The 25844-nt window shown below is 45.8% G+C and overlaps 4 protein-coding genes across 13 annotated transcripts in view; 3 read left to right on the top strand and 1 right to left on the bottom strand.

The window, feature by feature from the left end:
• The window catches only part of dlgap4a (discs, large (Drosophila) homolog-associated protein 4a), a 58736-nt gene extending 52038 nt beyond the window's left edge, over window positions 1-6698 (top strand). For all 7 annotated transcript variants that reach the window (XM_078087009.1, XM_078087026.1, XM_078087006.1 and 4 more), the window contains 6 exons: window positions 606-1036; window positions 1133-1230; window positions 2332-2753; window positions 3400-3491; window positions 3884-4033; window positions 4264-6698. In XM_078087009.1, the coding sequence (XP_077943135.1) occupies window positions 606-1036; window positions 1133-1230; window positions 2332-2753; window positions 3400-3491; window positions 3884-4033; window positions 4264-4488 (1418 nt within the window). In that variant the 3' untranslated portion in view covers window positions 4489-6698. The remainder of the gene's footprint in view (window positions 1-605; window positions 1037-1132; window positions 1231-2331; window positions 2754-3399; window positions 3492-3883; window positions 4034-4263) is intronic.
• A 1656-nt stretch (window positions 6699-8354) lies between these two features.
• LOC120829793 (6-phosphofructo-2-kinase/fructose-2,6-bisphosphatase 2) lies at window positions 8355-16403 on the top strand. 2 transcript variants are annotated; one of them, XM_040194239.2, is made up of 16 exons: window positions 8355-8517; window positions 9209-9332; window positions 10218-10343; window positions 10746-10842; window positions 10953-11019; window positions 11107-11181; window positions 11264-11320; window positions 11419-11543; window positions 11714-11921; window positions 12350-12496; window positions 12580-12684; window positions 13005-13134; window positions 14270-14332; window positions 14415-14479; window positions 14935-15111; window positions 15446-16403. In XM_040194239.2, exons 2-16 carry the CDS (start codon window positions 9248-9250, stop codon window positions 15500-15502), a joined length of 1584 nt encoding a protein of 527 aa, XP_040050173.2. In that variant the 5' UTR covers window positions 8355-8517; window positions 9209-9247; the 3' UTR covers window positions 15503-16403. The 2 variants fall into 2 exon arrangements, with proteins under 2 accessions (XP_040050173.2, XP_040050174.2); XM_040194240.2 differs by having other exon boundaries at window positions 15449-16403.
• Window positions 16404-18172: 1769 nt separating this feature from the next.
• Window positions 18173-23180, top strand: LOC120829794 (complement receptor type 1). Of its 2 annotated transcripts, none has more exons than XM_040194241.2 (11): window positions 18173-18332; window positions 18447-18650; window positions 19141-19240; window positions 19325-19398; window positions 19880-20101; window positions 20202-20396; window positions 20495-20591; window positions 22302-22375; window positions 22459-22638; window positions 22713-22883; window positions 22975-23180. In XM_040194241.2, the coding sequence occupies exons 1-11, from the start codon at window positions 18278-18280 to the stop codon at window positions 22995-22997; spliced, it is 1395 nt and encodes a 464-aa protein (XP_040050175.1). In that variant the 5' UTR covers window positions 18173-18277; the 3' UTR covers window positions 22998-23180. The 2 variants fall into 2 exon arrangements, with proteins under 2 accessions (XP_040050175.1, XP_040050177.1); XM_040194243.2 differs by having other exon boundaries at window positions 20205-20396.
• A 2-nt stretch (window positions 23181-23182) lies between these two features.
• The window catches only part of scube3 (signal peptide, CUB domain, EGF-like 3), a 52054-nt gene continuing 49392 nt past the window's right edge, over window positions 23183-25844 (bottom strand). For both annotated transcript variants that reach the window (XM_040194238.2, XM_040194237.2), the window contains one exon: window positions 23183-25691. In XM_040194238.2, coding sequence (XP_040050172.2) covers window positions 25539-25691 — 153 coding nt within the window. In that variant the 3' untranslated portion in view covers window positions 23183-25538. The remainder of the gene's footprint in view (window positions 25692-25844) is intronic.

Here is a 25844-nt window from a genome sequence, read left to right on the forward strand (position 1 = left end):
TTTGTTTTTCCTCATTCTACATCAGCAGCACGGCTGTGACTTATGGACCAAGTCTTCTAACCGGGAAATGAAAAGGTTTTGAAGTAGTTTTGAATCCGACGCTGGTTCCACCGCCTCCTCTGGAGAGACTACGACTATAAACAGGAAGCGCACTTATTTAATTGAACTGTGGATGTGATGTTTCGAAATATTTGAATATGCCTGCTGCTCTGCGTCCACCGAAACACACAACCGAAAATGAAAATCGCCCGATCGCCGTTCTTCAGATGTACAATCCTGAAAGTTTCGCAGTTCATTCAGCAGTTTGGTCTAAAAGGGATTTGAACAGAGGAGGCAGAGGAGTTGTCTGGGCGATCAGTCCCCCAAGCAAAAGCACTGTGAAGGTGTGTTATGCAAAGGAAGCTCCCCGGAGACCGTCTGACCTCAATGGAACACAACCACCAGCAGGTTGACAGGAAATGCCCAGGTAGATTTAAGTCCACTCTGATAGAGGCACCAATCAGGTCAAAGTGCAGGTTTGTTTTTGCAGATAGGCCGTGTTTATGGTTTTGTGCTTTCTCTCTGATGTGTGCGGTTTTCTCATCCTGTTCACCATCTCCCCCCAGTCAGCAATAGGAAGGCTCCTCCCCCGGTCCCGCCCCGCACCACTTCCAAGCCCCTCATCTCCGTGACGGTGCAGAGCAGCACCGAGTCGGCCCAAGACGTGTACATCGACCAGCAGGAGCGTGGCAGTGAGGCCAACAGCCAATCAGGACGCAGCAACTCCTCGGACAGCCTCTGTAGCATCCGCACGGCCGGTCTGGCTAAAGGGAGCCGACCTCTACCGGTGCCGGTCCCTGCCCCAGCCCCTGGGCCAGCTGCCGGCTCTGTCCATCCTGTTCCTGCCCCTCGGGACCTCCCTCACACCACCGCCACTGTCGCCACGACCACCACTTCCACTTCTACCCAGTCCCAAAATGACACCCCGAGCATTGGTTTCACGCTAGATCCGGTCCCCGTTGCAACCAAGAGGAAACTGTCTTCGATCGGTATTCAGGTAAGAATTTTCTACGTTTTTATTTTGTATCTATATACAATTATTCCTGAAGGAGACCAAAACTCAAGACTGTTTTTCTGATTGCGGTTTGTCCAGGTGGATTGCCTTCTGCCCGTCCTAAGAGAGGAACCGCTACCGCTGACTGCACCTCTGAAGTTTCAGTCCATTGGCGTTCAGGTGGAGAACGGCAGGCCGTAAGTAAACACACACACACACACACACACACTGCATGTGAGCAGTGAATGATGTGATGGTTCACATGTCTAACGGGGAAATATTCTATATTAGTTGAGTAAATTAGCCTGTGCTAATCCGGCTCTTAATGGAATCATCATATAAAAGAGCATTGAGAAATAATTGTCTGCGTCGTCTTAAACTCTTCATTCTCTATTCCTCATTTACTCAAGTCACATTTTCTGCACATATTGCCACGTTGGTGCTAAGCTAATTGGTCATGGACGGAGCATCCTAACTGAAGGCAAGTAATAGGTCTTATAGACCCACTACTTTTGTACATAGAAAAGTTGGCGGCCATATGATGTGCCCGCTAAACCGCTCTGCTGCTGTTTCATTCCATTTCAGCCCGCCGGCGCCATGAAGCAGTGTCTTTAAAAAGGCTTTTTTTCTGCTGCCGGTTACACGCTGTTCTCGAGATCAACAGCTGGTGGCGGTATTGCGCCAGTAAACATACCAATGCTCTTGCAAAGGTGTTGAAAGAAGAGTATGAGGGAGGAAACATAAATGATGCATGATTGCAATGGCCTGTCGGAACCTCAATGACGCACAATAATTAGATACTTATGGCTCCGCCCTCGACCTCCTGTCCCTCTGAATGGACAGTAGCTCCTCACCGGCTTGACGGCACACGCTCACGTGGCCTTTCTTTCTTTGGCCCGCGTGGTTGGTGAATCTGCTGTCGGGTCGAGCAGCAGGAAGCGCAGGCCTCTAAATGATGTCCCTTTGCTCTTGTTTTGACTAGTGAGCTGAAAACGCAGCATCTAAACGTCTCCAGTGCACAGTAACTCCCCCCTAATGATGCTGTTTGGACGACCTGCTTCCTTTCCTCCTGCTCATTATCTCTGAAGCAGCGGCCCGCTAAGGGTTTATGTTGTATTCCTGAGTTGTTGCGCATTTCCTCCTTCTTACCGTCCTTGATGGAGTGTATTTTCGGCTGACCTTTTGTCCCTTTCGACTCACCCCAAACTGCTTCTGCGTAGCGTGTTTGGCACGCGGCACCATCGTCGCGTTGATTTGACCGTCTTGTCAGAAGCTGATGTTTGTTCACGTCTCCACAGTCTCAGCCGGGAAACCAGCATGGCCTCCAGACAGAACACTGAGACCGAGCCGCAGGACGCCACAGAAAACAACACCGCCAACTGCACCAACAGTCAAACCGCGGATGCCAACGCCCCCAACGGACAGGACAAAGCCATGGAGCAGCAGCCCCTCAAACACACCCACGCCCCGTCCAGGATATCCAGCCCGCCCCAGGTGACCCTGGACCCGGCTTTAGACCCGTCCTCGCTGCCGCCGCCAGATCCCAGCCTGGAGAGCGGGAACTGCTGCTCCCACGGGGACGCCGGTCAGCCCGGCCCGCCGGCTTGCCTCCGAGACGGTAACTGGTTCATGAAGCTGCTGCAGGCGGAAACCGGGCGCATGGAGGGCTGGTGTCAACAGATGGAGCAGGAGACCAAAGACAACAAGCTGTCAGAGGAGGGTAAGTGATGCCGTCGCTAAGAATTTATATCGTTGTAAGATTCTGGCGGTTTCACTGTATTGTACATCTGGCCAGCGATTAGCTTGTTAGCGTGCTAGCTGCTGTAACTGCTAGTGTGAATAAATCTGCTCATTGGAGGGAGACTAGAGTAGTTTACAGAGAAACTACGGAGTCATTTCTCTTTTTAATCTCCCAGAATACCCACTGAGGCTGTTGGGCAGATTCGTCCCTGCAGTGTCTTAAATATAAATGAGCGAGGAGCACAGTAAATGTCGAGGCTCCATCAGATCATCATCCACTCTGCTCTCTGTGGACCGGAATAACGAATTGCCATTTGCATGCAAATCTTAAAGCGGAGAACTGCTGAACAAAGTCTAATTTGTTATCCTCCCTAAGATTGCGTCCCCTAAGACGATTACAGTCACAGAAAGTTAATTGGTAAATGTAGAGATATTTCAATGCAAAACGACAGCAATAAACCACATGGTTCGCTCCCTGTTACCTCCTAGATGCCGCTAAGCTTTTAGCGACTGTGTCTCTCAGCTGCAGCTGCCTCTCTACGTCCTTTCTGTCGCATTACACATCTGTTTTTGTTTTTGTGGGGCTCGAACTTGTTGATAATTTATCATCAACTTCTCTTTTGTAGTGCTGGGAACAATCCGCAGTGCAGTGGGCAGCGCTCAGCTCCTCATGACGAAGAAGTTTGAGCAGTTCCGAGGGCTCTGCAAGGAGAACTTGGTGAGTGGCTTTTTTTCTGCATGTTTCTCTTTGTCTACTGACACGGTTTTCTTCAGCTTTCGCTGTCCAGCAACATTAGTCTTCCAATTACATTTCGAGAGAGAATAATCCTTTTTTTTTTTTTTAAGAAAACCGAAAATTCTGAATTTATCATTTTTTCTGAGATCGATTTTGGATCTCTTGTCTCGCTTGTCCCTCCGCACCAGATTTTCTCCGCCACAGGTCCACTAGTGCTAAAAATGAATCGTCTCTGAAAGTTGACGTTGGCGTCAAATGTGTTTCTCTTCATCAAGAGATGTGTGTGTGTGTGGGAGGAATGTGATTCATTCTCTGGTGTGACTGAAGTCATTCATCTCTAACTTCTCCACACTGTCTCATTGTCCTCTCACCAGAACCTAAACGCCAACCCACGACCAACAGCGCAGGACCTGGCAGGCTTCTGGGATCTGCTACAACTCTCAATAGAAGACATCAGCATGAAGTTTGATGAGCTGTTCCAACTGAAGGCCAACAACTGGCAGCTGCCTGAGAAGTCAGAGAAGGTGACGTTTGGGGCCTCACAGGAGCATATGGGTCTCTTTATTAGTTATTATTATTAATTGATTATGTGTAAATCAAGGCAAAATAAGTATTTCCGTCTAATTCCGACAAAACTAAGTGTCATTTATGGCCATTTGAAGCTTTAACGTTGTCTGTGAATGATCTTTGAAAAAAGTCAATTGAGAAAAATGGAGATTTTTGTTTTCAACTGAACTGCGTTCCTTTTTCTCAGGATGAAAACAAGCAGCTTCCATCATCTGTGCCAAAGAAGCAGACGAAGCCCAAGCTGTCGGCGGGGAAGGACAGGAGCGTGGACTCTGCTGTGGACAAACAGCGGCAAGAGGCCAGGAAACGCTTGATTGCGGCGAAGCGCGCGGCGTCGGTGCGGCAGAACTCCGCCACGGAAAGCGCCGACAGCGTCGAGATCTACGTCCCCGAGGCGCAGACCCGCCTCTGATGAGAGCGGGGCCGGCGTTGATCCTCGAGGGGAAAGAAACAAAAGAATCTGGACTCCCTTCAGGCATTCATTGACACAAACACACACACGCGCACTCCGATACGAGACTTACACGCAAATGTGCGAAACAGAAGCCGATCCCTCGCAGCCGGACAGCTGATGACGGGAGAAACGTGGGGATCGAATAATGCAGACGACCACGGCTGCCATTGGACAGTAATATCCCTGACATTTGTTTAATACTATTGTTATTATAATAATTATTATCTCCTAAAGTATATCAGGACTGTCTTAAACGTGCAGGTCTCTTGGATAAGGACTTTCTGTACCTTGTGGGCTGAAGAATCTTGGTATCCCAGAAGTTTACTCTCAAAAACTCCCCCCTTCACCGCTGAGTCCACCGGCAAGTTGTGGCTGCCTGGTTCACGAGCTGAGCTGCCCTCCCACCGCGCGCACACACATGCACATGCACACGCACACACACACACACTCAGGACACACATGCAGGTGCACTCGCTGTCCACAGAGTCTTCCTGTTCTCTATTTGTATTCGGCTGCCGCTCGTTGGGTGTGGTGCGTACTCTTTGCTGTGTACAAACTCTAAGATGGTGTTGACGTACTCGCAGGTTTGAGATGCAGAGAACTAGAGGAAGGCAGTAGCATATATATTATAAATATCACACTATTGCGATGTTCATTTTGTAAATGTTGTATACCAGATTATTTGTTAGAAAGAGGTCAGTGTTCAGTACCAAGGTAGTTTTTTATAGATCAAGTACATGTACTGTCATGATATATTCGCACTCGATGCAATCATTCACTCCCTCTTTCTCTTCCTCCCCCTTTCACAGAGGCACACTACAGTCTGTGTCTGTGACTGCCTATTGTTTAAAGTCTTACAGTCTTGTTTTCGTGAAGGGATGCGAGGATGGACTTCCCCGCCAGTGAGCTCCAGAGGAATGTATGAAGTTGTATGCATTTACAGCTCGCGTCGACTTGATCACTGCACTTTCCGTTCCCCTCCGATCAAGTTTTGCTCGCCTTTGTTTGCCTGATCATTCTGACTTTCACCGCATCACCGAGTGATGCAGGGGACCACGACGTCCACCACTTGGAATGGCATTCCCAATCAACCATACCACGTGACCGACGCGCCACAGGAAAGGAAATGGAAAAGCTTAGCAATAATAGAGCAGAGCAGCAGGTACCCAGTCTTAAATTGTTGAATTCAACGTTTCCAAAAAAGACTCTCTGAGCACGATGAAGGATGAATGTTTATTTTCTTTTATTGACTGAATGCCCTTGAAAGGATTTAAATCTCAGGCTGAACACAAACTCAACAGTAAAAACCACTATTTATTGTGTAACCACAGATTAACGGGCCGAACGCTGCGGAGCCATTGACCCATATTCTAAATCCAGACGTCCTGATGCTCTACTGCTTGATGCAGTGTCGTACTAGTGCCACTGCTAAAATCTGCATCCTCCTTCGCTGCCCTTCCAGCAGCTTGAGCTCCAAACCCCTATTTGTTGAGAATGAACTGTGGTACCTTTTTTTTAATTATTATTATTATTATTATTATTATTTAAATTTGAATGTCCTTCGACACCTAAACATGTCTCGCTTTCTGTAATTATTCTAAGTAATGGTGCTGCGAGGGGCTTGTTACTGTGCCAAGACGGCAATGATCAACATTTCAGTGTCACTTGATAAAGCTATTTAAAGCGATCAATGTTTTAACAATAATTGGCTGCTTATGACTCTGCCTGTCTGTTGTGTACGTTCTCGGCCAAGTTAGTCTGCATCAGCTCACTCCTCATGCGCTACGCCCGGCCTGCGTCTCAACTCATGACTTTTTGAGCAAAGGACCGGAATAACTTGTGTGTTTTCTCAAATTGGGACGAGTGCCAAAGGGCTCATGAGTGGAACCGGTCATCGCGTACTCGTGCACAAGTGTAGGTTGTGACTCACTAGTTGTTGATTTTATTTTTTATTTAAGAGCTGGCTCTCCCCCTACTGGTCATTCCTTGCGTGACACTCCAGACATCTTATCCCGCTCCATTTTGAATCACACAAGACATGATGTTGAACTGGGAATGCTGACACAACATCAAGTTGTTGATTTTCTTATTCTCTTCTTTGTATTACATCAACAATGGACATGTGCATTTCATTGTCCAAAGAAACCATTAAACATCCCTTTGCTACATGTCCTGGTCATCATTCTTGCTGTTTTTATTCTTTAAAGCACTCATTCATAAATGGTAATATTAGCTGCTGAGTTAATATTACACATGAATATATCATCAGCATTAGGTGGGACATTGCGCTGTTGCTGTATGCTCTCTAAACGCATGGCCTTCTTAGAAATATACAAAGATCATTGCCAATGAATTCTCTGCACTCCTTTAAACGTATCTTCTCTCTGTGTAAGGCATTCAGGGTACGTACTGTACGTAGGAGGTTATAACTGGCTCACAAATGGTGGATAGTCTTCTCCTTTTCATATCATTTTATAGCTGGATCCCTTTATTTTCCCACATACTGGACTTTAGGAGAGAAAGACCTGTTCAGGGATCTCCAGACAGTCTGTTTACCTGTACTTCCTGAGTTCCAAAGGGCTACACAATGGACTAACGACGACCAGGGGTTGCAACTCTCGAGGCGGATTATGTGGATGTGCTACTCAGCCGTGTGGACGAGGCAAAATTCTCTGGTTTAGTGATTTATAGAATTTGTGCAGAGATATCTTATGGGTAAATCATGTTTGCTTCAAAGTTATAATTAATCAGCCCATTCTTCAGCAACCGCGTGACTCTGTCTCTGTCTCTCTGTCCTCTCAGAGATCCAGTGAGGGAGATGAGCAAAAAAAGTAGATCCAGATGATCTTATCCTGAAACACTTTCTTTTACAAAACAAGCACATGCCTTACAGGCAAAGGGTTGTTTAATGTTACGGTGTACTAGTTAGACACTGAGGCTAGTTTCTTTTAAGAGAATAAAGAATTGTGATTGCAACGATCCACGTGACACATTTTCTGTCTGAAATCACCTGTACAATTAAATAAGAATGCCACTTCATTTTTGGAATGCATGTATGTTTTTCCAGGTACATATGTTGAAACAAATTACCTCAATTCTATATATTGTTGTTCTTGGATCTGGAGCGCAACAATTGTGTCCAGAAAACCTCTTTTTACAATATCAAAGCCGTGCTCAGTTGTCATTGTTTTAAAACTTAAAATAAAACAAGGGGCAGTGAAACACTTTCATTTGGTCCACCTTCGTATGTAGTCATTCAGGTATGAGGCTGTCCAAAATATACTTTTAGTTTCGGGATGTTAGTCTAGATATCTTCATTTCAACTAAGTGAGATCTTACAGGTGGAGGATCTGAGAGCAACGTAAAAACAAAACTCCAACAAAGGAATGACGGCATGTACAAGGACACTATCACACATATAGTCCAGGTGAAGCTTGGGATGCTGTTCCGTTATGTTATGTGTCATCGACCAATTTAAAACAGATCATCAGCAATAATTAGTAATGGTTAAACTTTTTGATGTTTTTTGTTACGCCCTCCTCTAAAGAGAGGATACCGTTTGAAGACATTGGAAATAATCCAATAATAGTGATGTAATTATAACAGTTTTATGAAAGGTTTTTTGAATGGTGCCACTTCGCCACGATTCCTAATTACATGACAATTGAAAATTACGTTTTTGCCCGTGTTGGTGATATTTGTCTATAGACTACATGCGTATTTAAAATGCTCAAAATATTTGTCTCATTCCAAATGCCCATAGTATTCCAAGAGCGCTGTCTTTTGCACATTTTATTTTGAAAAAAACAACAACCGGAAGCTGCGTTGGTGACCGCGCGGATGTCATCTGTGATTTTCCGGTATCTGCGCGGAGGAGGAGCTTGAAACATCCGACAAGAAGAAGAAGTCCAGCGACGGTGGAGGCCGACTGACAGCGTCGTATCGAAGAAGAAGAACACGCAATTATTACTCGGCGGTACATTTGTGGTGAGTTTAAACATTTAGATTATTCCGTCCCCCTTTTTCTGCAACGCTGTTTATTTTTACGTTTGGTATTTTTAACCTGCACTTCAGTATGTGAGAGCAGAGGTGATTTACAGTTACAGGTACAGTGGAAACCGCTCCACTGGACGTGACGTCACTAAAGTATAGCTTGTGTGACGTTATCCAGCGTTACCTTGTTACCAATTCACCCTTCTGACAGTGTGAAGGGCATCATCCAACTCAATAATACACCAAAGCCAAACAACACTTCTCAGATTCACACGTTAACGATTGTCAAATAATGTCAATAAGTCACTTCACCTTCCACATCCCTCATCTGAGATGTTGAACGGAACATTTGAATATATAAGCTTGGGCTTTTGGGGCATTATGATCCCCCCCCCTTATAATCTGACATTGTTGGGATCAAATAGCTTTTCAAAACATTGTGAAATTGGTCTCAGAGAGAGTGTCAGCAGCAAATTCTTTAATACATAACAGTCTGGAAATTGGAGGTGGCTTATGTTCTCGTTTATAGACCTATAAATAAACTAATGTAATAATAGACCAGCGGTGGAGGTGCTGGTTCGTCCGTTCTCTACCACGGTATTATCACCTGACTCTCGTCAGCCGCCCTTTGCCGTTTACCGTCGGCCCTCCTCGCCTCGTAATGACGAATTCCCGTCCTCGACAGAGAGATGCCGACCTCGTCCTAACGGAGGTCAGAGCGACGATGGCCGGCCGGCAGCAGAGAGCCGCTGCAGACGGCTCAGCGGAGGCCAAAAGGACGGAGGTCAGAGCCACCGGGAAGAAGTGCTGTGAGTGGTTTCCACCTGATCGGCGTCTTATTACCAATCTGTGCACCTATAAACTGACTATTACATTATCCAGTGTGGTTTCAGCGGGCTGCAAGCGGTGACCTTTTACTGACACGTCCTGCTCTGTTAGGGGAGAGGTGATACGGTGTCAGCAGCCACTGATTGTTAAATGTCAACTTTGACGCACCTTTTTGTCATTATTAGTGTGTATACAGCGTGTGGGCGTATTCGTAAAGTACTGCATTACATGCTTGTGAAGAATACTATATGACCAAAGACGAACTTCAGACTAGCTGGTAACAAAGTCACCGAGCTTGGCCTCTTTTTATACATAATAATGTTGAGTGCAGAAACTATCCCGCTTGGCCCGCACGTCTGTTTCTTACATCTAGAGGCATGTCTCGTCTTGCCACAATCTTTTGGTAGATTTGTTCTGGCGGGAATGTGTGTGAAAGTTAACAGAGAAGAGAAAGTCAGAAGTACTTTCCATTTCATATTCCAGTCAGGAAGGTTCCACTGGATCAGTAAAGTGGGTCACTAAGCAGCCGGACTTTCAGGGAAACATTAACCAGCAGCCGGGAGGCGACGATGGAATGACGGAAATGTTAAACTGAGCGGGCAGGTGAACACGGAGAGGGTGACATTTCACATTTCACAACCTTCCCTCTCCTTGCCGTCAGTGCGTAGAGGACACGTGTGTGTGTGTGTGTGTGTATATAATATGCAGACCGGCCCTCTTATTGTTATAAACGGGTTTCAGGGTCAAGCTCAAGGCAAATTTGAGGACAATTGTTGAACAGTTTGTCATGTTGATATAGGTCATCAAATATCCACAGTAAGTGAAATATGTGTGTGTGTGTGTGTGTGTGTGTTTGCCAACTACAGCCTGGGCCTCCTATATGACCAACTCTCCCACTGTGATAGTGATGATTGGTCTGCCTGCTAGAGGGAAAACCTACATGTCCAAGAAGCTGACGCGCTACCTGAACTGGATCGGAGTGCCGACTAAGGGTCAGTTTTATGTTTTAGTTTCTAATGCATGGCGGAACGTTTGATGCCTATTCAACCAATAAAAACACTGTGATAAATTGATTCAGAGCCTTAAGATATCAAACCGCTTTCTCTTTTTCAAAGTCTTTGACAAACTGTTGCCAAAAAGAAACCTGTTTCTGCTGGACTTTCCTGTCTTTACGCAGCAGAAATATGACAAAATCGTATGCTCAGGGCGACGCTTTCTTCACTCCTAGTTGATAGTCAGTCAGCTGGCTCTGTCGTCGGATGTTTTCCCCTGAGTGGAAGGCAGGAGAACCGGTTTGTCAGCCGAGATGGAAGCTTCCGCCTCCACGTCAAGTAATCGGTTTGAACTGCCTTTCTCTCTCTCTCTCTCTCTCTCCTTCTTGGTCCCCTCTGCAGTGTTTAACCTCGGCGTCTACAGGCGAGAGGCCGTGCAGTCGTACAAGTCCTACGACTTCTTCCGCCATGACAACAAAGAGGCGATGCTGATCAGAAAGTGCGTTAGAAAGTCTTTCTCTTTACGTTGACACGATTTGGTGTCGTAGATTTAACCCCCCCCCCGTATTCTTCCCTCCTGCTTTGAACTCTTTGCTTGTGTGTGCACAGACACTGTGCTCTGGTGGCGCTGCAGGATGTCAAGGCCTATCTGAATGAGGAGGGAGGTCAGATCGCCGTAAGGACGCCGCACGCTGCACGGCGCCTCCGCAGGTGTTGGTTGTGAAATGTGATTTGATTCGAGTGTCTTGTTGTTGCTTGTCAGGTTTTTGACGCCACCAACACCACCAGAGAGAGGAGGGAGCTCATCCTTCATTTTGCTGAGGATAATTCATACAAGGTCAGCGTTCCGTTCCTGACTTCATCAGTTGGGGTCAGGTCACCTTCACGTCCCTGTCTAATGATTCGCTCCGTGTTGTCAGGTGTTCTTTGTTGAGTCGCTCTGCGACGATCCCGACGTCATCGCGACAAACATCCTGGTAAACGATGCTGTGGTGCTTTTTAGAAGTTTCAAACACAGTTGCATCCTGGTTGGATGTCGTGGCGAATCACCTCTACACATGTCTCCCTCTCAAAGGACGTGAAGGTGTCCAGTCCAGATTACCCCGAGAGGGACAGAGAAAGTGTCATGGAGGATTTTCTAAAGCGGATCGAATGCTATAAAGTCACCTACAAACCGTTGGATCCGGATGAACACGACAGGTGAGAAAGCTTCTAGTTGCTTTTTTTCTCGCTATATGTGTATTGAAATGATGGCGCCTCGTCATTGTTGATGACGCAGACGAGACGTCCGGGTATTTTTCGACTACACCTGAAGCACGGGATAAAGTGTCTCCGCCGCCTGTCCTCCTCTTTTTCTCGCTGACGCGCAGGAGCCGCTCCTTCATCCAGGTCATCAACGTCGGCCGTCGTTTCTTGGTCAACAAGGTGCAGGACTACATCCAAAGTAAAATCGTGTACTACCTCATGAACATCCACGTGCACTCCCACTCCATCTACCTGTGTCGCCACGGAGAGAGCCAGTACAACGTGGAGGGACGCATCGGGGGGGACTCTGAGCTGTCGGAGCGAGGGAGACAGGTGCTCTAACCATTCTCCCTTAGTCCTGAAGGACGGGTTGGACATTTTTGCAAGTGCACTTGCTTAATTGTGACACCAGTGTCATGTGTGGGTTTTTTTTCAACGTGAAGCAGCTTTGATCGGCTAGCTGTTTCCCTCCGTTTCCAGTCTTTGTGCTAAGCTAAGATAACAGCTTTGTATTTAATGGACAGATATTTTCTCAAATAACTCAAAAGGATAATAAGCGTTTGTATCGACATGTGAAGCTAGTCTTTTAATAGAACGGAGCAACTACAGAAGCTGTCGACAGTTATAACATCAGCAAAGTGAGGAAACAGATAAAAACTTTGAAATGAGGAGAATAAAATCCTGCTACTACAAAACTACACATTTTCTGCTTGGTGATCGGGGACAAACAGAAACGTCTCTCTCACATTTCCTCTCGACAGTTCTCGGCGGCACTGAAGGCTTTCGTTCAGGAGCACCACCTGTCGGACCTGAAGGTTTGGACCAGCCAGCTGAGACGCACCATCCAGACGGCAGAGGAGCTGGGAGTTCCCTACGAGCAGTGGAAGATCCTGAATGAGATCGACGCTGTACGTCCTGCGTTGGACGACTGGAGAGTCTGGCATCTCTTATTGAGCGCCTGTTGTTTGATTTTCCTATATTTGGTTTTCAGGGAGTGTGCGAAGAAATGTCCTATGAAGGTATTGAGGAGAAGTACCCGGAGGAGTACGCCATGAGGAGCCAGGACAAGTACCATTACCGCTATCCGGGAGGAGAGGTAGAAGATCCGCTGCCCCTTTATCTATCGTGAACATGAGGGTTTGTTACCGTTTACGGATGGTATCAGCTTGCCTGGTAGAATAACTTTATACAGGTCAACCTGCCTCATTTAATACAGTTTTATTTTAAGGACCTACGTCTGAAAATATTTAGTTTTTTTTAGATGTGATTAAACAAATAAATAATACAAAAAACATTGATCATATTGTGGTTGAGTGACCAGTCAGTCGGTCAATTACTAATACAGATTATTTTATTTTTTTAATTGAAATCGATCTGAATGAAACCTGAATGGATCGTGTGTTCTTTTTGCTGTAGTCCTACCAGGACCTGGTTCAGCGGCTGGAGCCGGTCATCATGGAGCTGGAGCGGCAGGGCAACGTGCTGGTCATCTGTCATCAGGCCGTCATGCGCTGTTTGCTCGCCTATTTCCTGGACAAGAGTGCAGGTGAGATGCTGAAGCCGACCCGTGATACGAGACCGAGCCTCGGCGTATTTACAGTAAACGACAGCACGTAGTTGTGTTTGTGACCTTCAAATCTGTCGAACTGTGTGGATTTCCAAAGGTGCGAGTAGCCAGAGTCAAATAGAGGGAAACTGAACTGCACGAGACTCCTCTGGAGCAGATGCAACTATTAGATCTCAGGGTTGTTACTATGAAAAGGTCATGAAAAGTTTCCACCTCACACAGTGTATTTTTTTAGGTCACCACAAGAGGCTGCCGAAGTCACGATTGTTCAGATGACATGTGGCTCAAGGCATTTGGCTCGACCCCAAATAAAGGGCTGCTGCCGTGTGTCCCTGATGACGCACTGTGGATGTGGATTTTAAATAGTAAAAGCATCAAAAGTCAGAATAAAATGAGGACTGTTTCAGTGTTTTAATGACAGAAAGCCTGATGGTGTTAATATGCAGGTGTAGTGTTCAGAGTGAACGTCCCAAATATGTCAAATGTAATCAAAACAAACAGTATCCATAAGCAAATGTAAATGTGATTACAACAAAACAACAAAGAATAATACTAAAAAATACACGCACTATTTACACTAGAAATAAAAATGGAAAAGATTGATTCTCCTCATATTCATTAAGGAGATACCTGATTTGTTGTTTCCACAATTTAAAGGCGCATATTTTGAGATCACATCGATCTTTGGTAAAACAAATGGCAGACAAGTTTTGTTCAAAGGAATCAAGTAAATCTACTTCTACTACAAATCTTTGATAGTAGACAGGCGTTTGCGTCGTTCATATTAAGCGGAGTGAGCAAATCCCCAAACCTGAATAACAACCAGGCGGGTAGAATGGAAAACGCTGCACAGCCCGGTCCATAATTAGGCCTGGGTTTGGTCCGTCAGCAGAGGAAGTGGCTGCTGAATGTCCAGCGCGGTCCGATGACTGCAGAAAACAAACAGTGCGAGGGCGAGTCTGACCGGCGCCCCCCCCACGCCCCCCCATCCCCCCTCCATCCCTCCCTCCCCCCCGTGTGGCAACATGTAGCACTGCAGTGTCAATACAGCTCCAGAGAGGAAAACACACACGCGCAGGAATAGAGTCTCATGATTCCTCTGTTGTTGGCGCAGATGATCTCCCCTACCTGAAGTGTCCCCTGCACAAGGTCCTCAAGCTCACCCCGGTTGCTTATGGTGAGTCACTTCGCCGACGTCGACTTGGCCAAACGTCCAACTCCTCCGTTGGGTCGTGACCTTTTTCTTCTCCCTCTTCCAGGTTGTAAAGTGGACTTGTTTGACCTGAAGGTGGAGGCTGTCAACACTCACAGGAGCAAGCCGCTGGTGAGCTGGTGTTTAAGTTCTGTCAAAGACTCGGCGGGACGTGCAAAGTGTCCAGTAGCGCACGTTTAACACGCGTGCAGACATTACTACATTATGACTGGACGAACCAAACAAGGCTTTTCCTTAAAAGTTTTAGAAAGTACAGAGACGAGGGAGCGATGCAACCGAGGTTCTCGCTGGACTCGAACCAGGGGGGTCGCAGCTCATGGTCAGTGCAGCGGGATGTAATAAAAAGGGAATAAAAAAAGGGAAATAAAACGACACACTGGGACCAAAATGGCACAAAGCTCTTTGTACCCATGGAGGCGTTCTTGGCTCTCCAACGGTCACAGTGTCATCAGACCTCCAGTGGCAGACGCTTAACCGGCACATCGCACACAAAATAAAAGCTGCTAACCGTCCCGCCCTGTTTGCCCCCCCCCACCCCACCACCCCCACCACCCCCCACTGAGCAGAACGCCGCGTCTCCGCCGTTCATCCGGCGGAACAGCTTCACGCCGTTGTCCAGCCAGGACCAGATCAAGAGACCTCGCCTGTACAGCGTGGGCAACCCCCCAAATGCTCGCTTGTCCCAGGCGCCTGCTTTACCCAGCATGCAGTTCTCCGAGGCGTCCGAGATGCTGCAAAGCGAGGTCAGTGCTGCTGGATGTGGTTCAGAAGTTCTTTTAAATAGGGGGAAAATGGAGAAATAGAAATAGCAGCAAATGAAAGTCATTTTTTTAGCGTTTTGGTGCTGTGAATATTAAAATGTGTTATCCCAAAAATTCCAGAACTGTTTGACATTACAAATTTGGATTTTGTCTGTGTCTGTCGGGACTTAAAAAAGGGCGGAAAGGTCAGGTCTAACTCGGGTGAGCTCAGATATATTTCAGCTGAAATTCATTGGCCGCCAGTCAAAACAAACGCCTCAGTGCTCCGTTGCGTCTGTGTCTTTTCCTCTCACTCTCCCTCCCCGTCTCCGTCCAGCAGGACTCTGTCAACGGTTTCAGCGCCGCAGACGCGGGCGACCGCGTTCGCAGTTAAAGAAACCGCGGAAGGAGGTGTTTGTGGAACATCTGTGATCTCCCCCTCAAAGCCCCCGGCATCGTCGTCCATCCAGGCTTCCCTCCACATGAATGTATCACCAGCACTGAAGGCCAGTGGTGAAATGCCCCCCCCCCCCCATGCATACATGCACTTAAATGTAACTGAAGACCCGTCCATTAGTTCCTGGCACACTCCACATAGCGTAGACATGTTATTCTGCATTAGACACAGAACAAGTTGATCGTAAACACCAATGGACGAGAGTGCCTATCTTAGCGGAGCCACGCGCAGCCTTTTCCCCTCATATCCTCCAAGTTCAACATTCCCAGGTGATGTGCGACCTTTCTCGGTGGTCCGACAAGATGTAGTTTTTATTTTCACGTGTGATTCGAAGCGTATAAAGCTTTCAGTAGGCAGACACGGGCTGTAAAAGAATGATGAAATGTTTCGTCTAGCCTCGAAAAAAACGGAAGCAGCTCAGTGATTATTTGATCTGTGACAATTAATCTGTTGTCCCCTCGTTCCCGTCTGTTGTTCTTCTCTTCGTTTTGTCTTGAACCCGAAAATAACCGCTTTATTATATTATTATATTGATCCTGTGTTAATGTCAAGCTGATGACATTTGACTCCCATGAAACTGATGCAAATATTTTCAACACAAAGTGCTCCTGAATTTAAATGCATTTGAAACCTTAGATGCTAAAATCAATCAGTCGTATTCTCCTGATGCAACAAATATACTGTGTTTGAATTACTAGATAACATCTATTCACATGAAAAAGTGCCTTTATTTAAAGGACTACAAGGCTGTGACAATAGGGTTGAATGTCTTAAAAAGAGCTTTATTAGTCATTTCACACTGTAAATGTTTCCTTGAATAAAGCTAATTTTAACGCAGTGTTTACATGTACTTGTGTTTATTTTGACTCCAAAAAGGTCCCGTGGTTTGGTGAAGGAGCGCGTGTGACCCTACTGGAAGCAGCGCTTCTCTTTGCGTCATAACCTCTCGTCCCCATTGGGCTGAGCGGAGCTCAAAGAACATGAGGAATCATCAGTGTCAAATTTATACAACTTCTCAATACAAATGTAGATTTCTGAATTATATGTTTATGGTCAAATACAAAAAGTTATCTGACAACAAAGGCAACAAAACAACGACGCAACTCCCGTTTCTTCGTCCGGTGTTTAATGATGAAACGATGCTCTTGTGATTTAAATGAACGTATTGATCCAACGCCGTCATACATGATCACAAACAACAACAAACAAACCTGTGTGTAGCGTGACCGGTCGAGAAGTGTTGTCCTCGCTCTGCTCGCTGAGGATGATGTAACGAGCTTTAAATGAGCCGTCCGATCAGCTGCATTTCAGAGAGTTTAATCTGCTCGATGCCTGAAGTGATCCTTGAACGTGTGGATTCAGATGAACAGAATGTCCACGCTGATTAAAGACAGCAAGGTCACATACCAAAGAGATAAAATGCATGAATAAAGACTAAATAAACAAACAAAAAACAAATGCGTGATTAAACAAAGGACGGAGGGAGCAAAGAAGCGTACTAAAGGAAGCCTGTAATCTAACTGTCAGGCCGTGAAGGTTTGGCTCAGCAGCTGACGTCTGGTTTTAATATTTCCAGGCCGCAGCGCTGGATCATTATTGTGTGAAGTGAAAAACATCACCATGTGTCAGAGGGCTGTGATGAGAGGACAGGATTGTGTACCTGCTGAAACACGCAGCCATCCCTCCACGAGCAAGTTTCCACAAACGATTCTTTCATAATTCTGTTTCCGTTATGTTTGCGCTTTATGCGCATATATATTACGGTTTCTGTGAGATGCTGTGAGATGTTTACCTCGTTTCCAGCATCGTGACTCAGAAACCTGCAGAGCTCCGTTGGGACTTTAACAGGAAACACAAATTGTAAATGAGCAGAGAGGGAGAGGCTGTAAACTGTAAAACCCGTCAAGAGTCTCAATCCGTTACAGCTAATGAGCAAAGACACAATTACAGATAAAAATACATTTGGCGAGGAACTTTATTTTAAAGGTGATTCAAAGCTTTTAAAGCTTTGTAGGCAGACACAGGCTGTAAAAAATAATGACATGTTCGTCTAGCCTCGTAAAAATGGAAGCAGCGTATGTGGTTATTTGGCCTGTGACTATTATTCTGTTGTTCCCCCCTTTTTTGGGGCATCCGCCTGTGAGTTCAGGTGCCGACTGTGACTTTTTTCAAGAGTCTCAATCTGTGTGCAGCTAATAAGCAAAGATACAATAACAGTTCAAAATACATCGGAAGTTCGAATTGTTCCGTTTTTTTAGTTGAGTTGTGCCATAGAAGTGTTTCACATTCCATTTAGTGCCTCCACGGATCTAAATTGGTTTTACAAAATATCAGAAGTAACTACTAATAACTTAGAAACAACATTTATAAATATTTTGTTTATTTGGCTTTTATTAGTAAAAGTGCAATGTGGTTGACACCCGAAAATACTTTTGTTCATCCATGTGCGTCCAACTGGTTGTACTGACTTGACGTTAGAAAACCAGTTCACCCCCCCGCGGTTCACCTGCTCGTTCGGTTTGTTGAGGATCAAATCCAATCCTTTGTTGTTGGGAGGGTTCTGACTATCGACTGGGATGATCTCACATGACGTGTGCCCACGTGACGTCAGTCAGCTGGGTAGGGGGGGCAGCGCATGCGCCCTCCCTTATAAATTGACATTTGTTGTGGGATTTACTCAGTCAATTACTCAGCGCACCTGACGGACAAGACATGAGGGACGTCGCGAGGATTTTTCTGCTTTTATCGTTCGCCTTACTCGCTTCCGGTAAATTATTTTAAAGGGAATAAAAACGATAGCAAAAAAAATGAAAGCCCACATTTTCCACATTAATTATTTTTTATTTCTATTTTAACTTTTTTACAACCCCCCCCAAAAAAGCCCTAGGTCAAGTCCCAGAGGACTGCTCGGCCCCGCCGGAGTTTCCTCACACGCGGCTCCTGAAGAAGTACACCGGCACGCGCAAGTTCTCCAGCGGGGAGAAGGTGCGCTACGGCTGCCGGGAGGACTCCGCTCCCTCCGCGGGGAGCACAGCCGTGCGCTGCGACGCTGGCAGATGGAGCCAGCTCACTCTGAAGTGCGCCAGTAAGTAGTTCAAGGAGGAAAAGCCAATACAGTTATCAGAGGGATGACGTCCCCTGGCGGCCGTGGAGGGAACTTACAACGACGGTTATTGTGGATTTTAACGACCAATAAAACATTTTATAAAAAAAGACCTGAATGGCTAACAAGCTAGGTCGTTTTGTCTAAAATGATTATTATTATTATTTATTAATATAAAAGATTATTCTAGTTCAAAGGAGAAGTTTGTTGAATAAGGACCGACGTTTTAAAAATCCTACCACTGACTTTCATTTACTTTTCCATGGCGGTCTTCAAGTCTGTTGTATAATGGGAATAATTCCCCATGAAGCGCCAACTTGCTTAAACCGATCGAGAACAGAAGTATAAATGCATTTTAATAAAAGGAGATAGCTGGCAAATATTGGCATATTTTGCTCCACCTGGCAGCATAATGTTTCATCCTGCTTTCCTGTCGTGTGATCTTTCCTTTTTATAATTTCCCTTCCAACAGAGATCTCCTGTGGCAACGCCGGGGAGCTTCCTCACGGAGAGTTCCAGTATGAAGGGGACACGGTCGTGGGGGAGAGAGTTTATGCCGTATGCAGAGAGGGGTGAGGTGACGCGCGCCGGCGGCGTCTTCACGACTCCCCGAACGAGCGTCCCGGTTTGTGATGACTTGTTCTCCGTGTTGACAGATACACGTTGAAAGGACTCAACTACATGACGTGCAAGACGTCGGGCTGGACCGGTGAATTCCCGACTTGTGTAGGTGAGAAAATGCCTCAATTGCATGTAGGACTATATCTTGGAAACTTGTCACACACCATAATTGCTTTAATTATGAATTTTGTGGCAATATCTGTTCGTACAGATGTATATGAGTACAGACTGATATCTGATGCCTTATCCAGAAAAAACATCCTAGTTTAATTCCTATGTATAGTCTAAAGGGTTTTACGGAAGGGTTTGCTCATATTTCATAACTTATATTTGTAAAAAACAGATTCGTGGGGTGATGCAAAGACACTGTTCACATTTGCCCTTAATTAAGTTAAACCCGTCTTCCATTATACCGATAAAGCTGTGACAATAAATCATATATAGATTATATGACGTGTGAAGGCATTTTTATGGATGTCATCTCTTCTCCGGGCTTTAATCTAATACATTTCCTCCGCCCACAGCTGGAATCATCAGACTCTGCCACTATTTTTTTTATTTATTTAGAAAAATGACTTTAATCTCCTCAGAGGGAGAGACCACCTGCTCCCCCCCTGCCGTGGCCCACTCCGCGAACCGCACCGGAGAGGTTCCCGTGCACCGGGCGGGAGACCACCTGACCTTCTCGTGCGCTCCTGGTTTCCAGCTGGACGGCGCTCAGCGCATCACCTGTGGCCCCGATGGCCTGTGGCGGCCCCCGGCCCCCCGGTGCCTGCCCCTGCCTGATGAAACACGGTCCCCCGACGGAGGCGGTGAGTCGGTGTTTTCCCGCCACGTTGCTGTGGTTCATTAAAAGCAGCCGCTGAAGCCTCCGTTCGTTCATCCTCACCGAACACTTAACCGTCCGTGCAGCAGGGCGATGCGGCGTTCCGGTCACCGGCCGCCACTCCAACGCCGAGCTCGCCGACCGCTACTTGGGAACCGCCTCCTTCGCCTCCGGGGACAGAGTCCACTACGCGTGCGGCGTGGGACACGCGCAAGCGGGCGGCAGCAGGTATCGCACGTGTGTGGCGGGAAAGTGGACCCCGCTGCTGCTCAAGTGTGAACGTAAGCGCCTCGACGGGATCCTTTTGTTTGGAGCCTTCACGTGATCCCGCTGAAGGTCTAAAATGGGTTTTTAACGTGACTTCTTTCGTGCCCATAAGGGAAGCTGTGCGGCTCTGCAGGAGAGATCCTGAACGGCCAGTTCGAGTATTCTGGAGTGATGTTTGGAGACAAGGCGACGGCGGTGTGTGACGAGGGGTGAGGGACACGCCTTCTCCTCACTGACGTGCTGCACCATACTTTCCACACAAACATATTTGCCATAGTTGTAGCTGTAATTCAGTTTTTACATCATGAAAGCAGGACCAAGGCTATAATAAACACTGAAAAGGACACAAGAGATCATGGTAAATTTAATCTCTTGTCATAGAGTATTTATGATAATGGAGTCAAGAAATGGCCGCAGTTGTGAAGTGTCACCCGGTGACACCAGGAATGTAAAGTCAATGCAGGGTGATGTACGAGGTATTGTCAGTGAGGACTGAGGCGTGATGCAGGCGCGCTTGAGTCAGAGGGAGCGACCTTTTCTTCCTCGGAAGCTCCAGAACCGGCTGCTCCTCTTCTAGTACTCTTCCACAACCACCGACAAATAACCACACCTGTGGTCTTGTGAGATAATACGCAGCGGGCTGACGCGTTGTCTGCTATACCGCCATCTTTATGTGTCTTGCTCAAGGACACTCCGACATGGTAGCAGCCAGGGTTCAAACCTTGCGGTTCCTTGCGCACCCTCTCTACTCCATGCGCCACCGTCTTCATGACATTCTAAACGATGACTTATTCTTTTCCATGCTATACACCTTTTATTAGACTTTTTCTTGACAATGGCCTTTTATTTTTATTTACTTATTTGGCTATGACCTAACTTTTGTGCGCTATGACTATTTTGGACATTGTATACGCACAAGTCATGCGTCAAGGCTACTTAAAGGTCTTCATCTTCGGAGCAGGAATATATAGAAGGAAGATAAACGGCATAAAAATATAAACGGCTATGACATTTGTTTTCTATCACTTTTCATACATATATGCACTTCATTTTTTTTAACATGCCATGGCATACTATAATTTGACCTTTCACGTGTATTTTAAGGCTGTCAATAGATAAAAAAAAAAAAATGAATGACACATTTTGATATTCAGTGAGATTAATGGCGATCAATGAATGTTGTTGTTGTGACATTGATGTTTTTAATGAATGTTTGTCTTCTAAAGACAAACAATCTTAAAAGTAATGAGTAATCACATTAGAAAGTGTGTATTTTAGACACTGTTGTTTAATTGTCTGTTATTTTAAACACAACTACACACATTTGATCATCTTGGAGGCAGAATTCCACCTGGTGGAACATGTTGAACTAGCGACTCTTCCTGTCTCACCTCTCCATAATTTAACATGCCAACAATCTCCCCACATTTAGCCAGGACGTTTTCAAACCACCGTCTTTTAGGGACACAGTGGGGGTCCTCTGGCAACTGTGTCCCGCACAGGGTAACGTTAGATTTTGAGATGGAAGTAGCATAGCAGCTAGCTTAGCCTAGCAGCTAGCTTAGCTTAGTTGTCCCGGAAGTAAACAAACATACGTTAACTAAGTTAAAATATTTTGTGTGTGTGTGTGTGTGTGTGTGTGTGTGTGTGTGTGTGTGTGTGTGTGTGTGTGTGTGTGTGTGTGTGTGTGTGTGTGTGTGTGTGTGTGTGTGTGTGTGTGTGTGTGTGTGTGTGTGTGTGTGTGTGACTTCTACCACTGTATACATAAAAATGGCCGCCGCTGAGACCTCACAGGGCGGTAAATGTTTCATACTTCATGCTCTGTTTTGAAAGGAAAAGCCCCCTTTGTGTGATTTTTGTAATTATTTTCAATTTAAATGTTTTGCATTCTCCATCTTTGTTTTTGCACTTTGATTCAGCCATCGTCTTGTCGGGCAGGCAACCAGATACTGCCTGAGTGGCGGTTGGGACGGTCGTGTTCCTGTCTGTGAAGGTGTGGTGATCTGGCATCCTTTTTTGTGCTTTCTACATTTCCTTCCTCTTTAGCTGTGCCAACTCTTGTGTGCCTCTTTCCAGCTGTTGCCTGTGAGGAGCCTCCAGAGGAGACCAACGCAGTGATGATGGACCCTCAGGAGTCCGGCTACACATACAGTTCTGTGATCCGCTATCAGTGTCGTGTGGGAACTCCGATCGGAAAAAGGAACATTTGGTGCACCAAGGACGGGACATGGAGTGATCCTCCTCCTAAATGCAAAGGTTAAAATGTTTCAAATCTTGCGCAATACTTTTAAAGAATATTATTTGATGATCTGTTTTTTTTTTTCTCCCAGTAATAACGTGTCCGGATCCAAATGTGCCTCATGCCTACTGGAGGGGACGTCGGTACAAGTTGTTCCAGGACAGAGACAGCGTAGTGATACACTGTTACCCCGGTTACAGAAAGACCGGCCCAAGAGCCGTTACCTGTGGTGCCAACGGATGGTCACCTGGCCTCCCTAAATGTACACGAAAGTATTCGATTCTTTAGTCGCGCACGAGTGCATATTCTTAGTTTTATAACACCTTTAATTAATTATCGCATTCTTATTTCAGGTAATCGTTTCAGCCGGAAGTGATCACGACCGAAGAAGTTGAAACTACATCCTTCCGTCCAACAGCAGAGGATTGAAAAAATGGTTTCTTGAGCTTTTTCTTCCTTCGAAAAGTAGTCATAATACTCCAACAGCGATATTTTTGTACTTACTCAAAAGACTTTTGTAAACTCCTTTATAGAGACATTAAAATCTGTTTGAAATGAAGCTGAAGTACAGTATGTTTATTTCAATAAGTGTCGTGGGAAGTAACAAGTACAAACCGGTTTCATTCACCTCTGTACATAGCTTTTCTTTTTTCTTCTTTTTTTTTTACAGTTGATAATGTTATGTATCATCTCTATAGACTAAACGGTGAGTGAGCATTTCATGAACAAACAAGCTACCAGAAAATAAGAACACCAATTCCATTCATTTAAAAAGACAATAAAAAAAATCCAGACATTTCTTTACATGAGCAATAACAATTCAAGTGCAAATATCATTATCAACTCTATGATACATCATAGCAAACTCTCGTTAAAAGGCAACAGAAAAACTTTCAGGTTGCAGGAAAGAAGCTGATTCTGGGGGGGGTGGGTTTGGGGCTTATTGGCCGAGGGGCACACCTCTGTTTGCAGGCAGTACTTGGACGTACTGAGCAGCCTGGGGGGGGATTTCAACCTGCCATGGGGTCTTCGTGGCTCGGCCCAGCATCGCCCCGGTTCCACGATGCGGCTGAAGTCCCTTTGTCATCCTAAAGTTTGGGTGGCTCTGCCTTTTTTTTTTTTTTTAATACAGCGGTGAGGGTACGCTTCATATCCAGGACCACTTATTTTCATTCACGCAGATCAGTCCACCTGAACCGGACATTTGACAAGCTGGGATTCTAATCACAGTCGTCTACCAATTCCACCGACGGGGTGGTGCTAAAGAGTCGCCCACACGTAATGAGAAATATTCATTCCCTTTCTTGCTGAGAGTCTTTCTGGAGTCACTGAGTCCAGGAATGTCCTCACCATATAAGTAGCTGTGGTTTGTTACTTTGAGACGGACGTGGTCACCTTTTTTTTTTTTTTTTTTCCGTTTCCAGTATTTGTGCGATCTGTCCAGATTAGAGTGGCGTCAATCTCATCTGATTCTTGGTAAAATGGCAAAATAAGCGTATTTCATTACATATATGAAGCAATTCCTTTTATATACATGAAGCATAGTGTTGGATTCTTTTTTTTTTTTTTTTTTTTCACACAGCAAGTTGTCATGTTTCTTGACTGACTTTATATATATTTTTTTGTCCCTCTCTTAAGAGCAGTTACACTTTGCAACCTAAACGTCTCCCGCCCACAGTGACTGATACATATTTAATACAACGCGTCCCAAAAAGAATCCTAGAGCCTAAATCCCATTTCACGAGCTTTGTTGTGGGTCACAAAAGGGTGTAACCGAAAATAAAGATGTGTTCTCACTCATTGCACGTTGTACTTAAAGGTAGGATGGCGGGCTCTGAACTTAGTGCACAAGACAAAGTGACCCCACCTTTTTGGGCGGTCTTTGGAAGAGCTGTCTTCATTGGGACAGAACAAAATGCAAGTGGGGTGTTAGAAGGGAGTTCTGGGTGTCTTTGGATTTGAGACGGGTGGGACATGAAGGTGGGGGGGAAAAAAAAACAATTTTGGGGGTCCTGCGTACGAAATTTAGGATTAAAGAATTAAACCCTCGTCTAGTTTATTTTCATTATTTACAAAATTGAAATAAAAACACACAAACTGGTAATGTGACATCAACCTTCTGTGTGTAAGAACTAAGCATTTCAGACGTTGGAGCTTCCTTAGTTCTAAACCTAGAGACTGTAGACGACATCAGAAAGAAAATATGAGATTGAAGAATTAAAGTGACCTTTTTAAAAGAAGCAGCAAACAAAATGTCCCTCGAAGACATTTCTCTCTTTCTCTCTGAGACATGTTCCACTAGACGTCACACTCTCGTTTATTAGTTTGTTATTCATCTCCGAGATGTGCACTTATGCCCATTTGTGTTGCCGTAGAAACAAAAGAGCATCAGAACACCATCTGAAGGTCGGAAAACGCTGACGGGCGCAAAACAAAAACATCGACTGTTTTAACAGCAAAAACCTTTCGAAGCGGCTCTAAGAGCTCAAACATGGCGCGACCTCCAACGACCTGGAACGCGGACGCGACGCGAATCCAACCCGCCGCTCCTCCTCGAGGACACCGAGGGTGGAACCAGGGTCACACAACACATGCACAACACTCACAGTCACACTTAACGTCACTCCCGCCGTCTGAAATGGCCGTCTCCATTTTCTTTTCTTTTTGGGGGGTTTCATTGCACAACAGAAACCCGAAGCCACTCGTGATGCCCGCGAGACCGGCGCCCAACCGAGAGAAATAAACTAAAAGTTTCTCAGGTCTGCGTGTAGTGTTTACTGTCGAAGCCTATGGGAAGTTAGAGAGGGTGACTGGTGTCCTGTGAGAGTTGCGGGATGGCCTGTGGGTGAGGGGGGGAGGGAAGGGGGAGAGGGGGGAGAGGGGGGAGGGGGGGCTGTCACAATCCCGTGCTTCAGCTTTACTTGTATGGTCGCAGGAAAGCGGACACTTTGCTGCTTATGAGGCGGATGAAGGAGCGAGGGAGCATCTCGTTGGACTCCCGAGTGGTGTACTTAAAGTAGTTGTTTGGGTGAGCCAGCACGTCGAAAAGAGTCTTAATCAGTTTTTTATCCTGTAGGGAAGAACAGACGGGTGTAAACGCAACGCACTTGCTTAAGTTGATCTTTACCAACTGAACTTGCTTTCCTCCTTAACAATCGCTGGAATAACATTTGAAGCTGTTGCACAATGGCTGCTAAACGCATAACACGCCTGCTTTACAAAA

Source organism: Gasterosteus aculeatus, chromosome 2 (genome assembly GCF_964276395.1).
Source record: "Gasterosteus aculeatus chromosome 2, fGasAcu3.hap1.1, whole genome shotgun sequence".
NCBI classification, from domain to species: Eukaryota; Metazoa; Chordata; class Actinopteri; order Perciformes; family Gasterosteidae; genus Gasterosteus; species Gasterosteus aculeatus.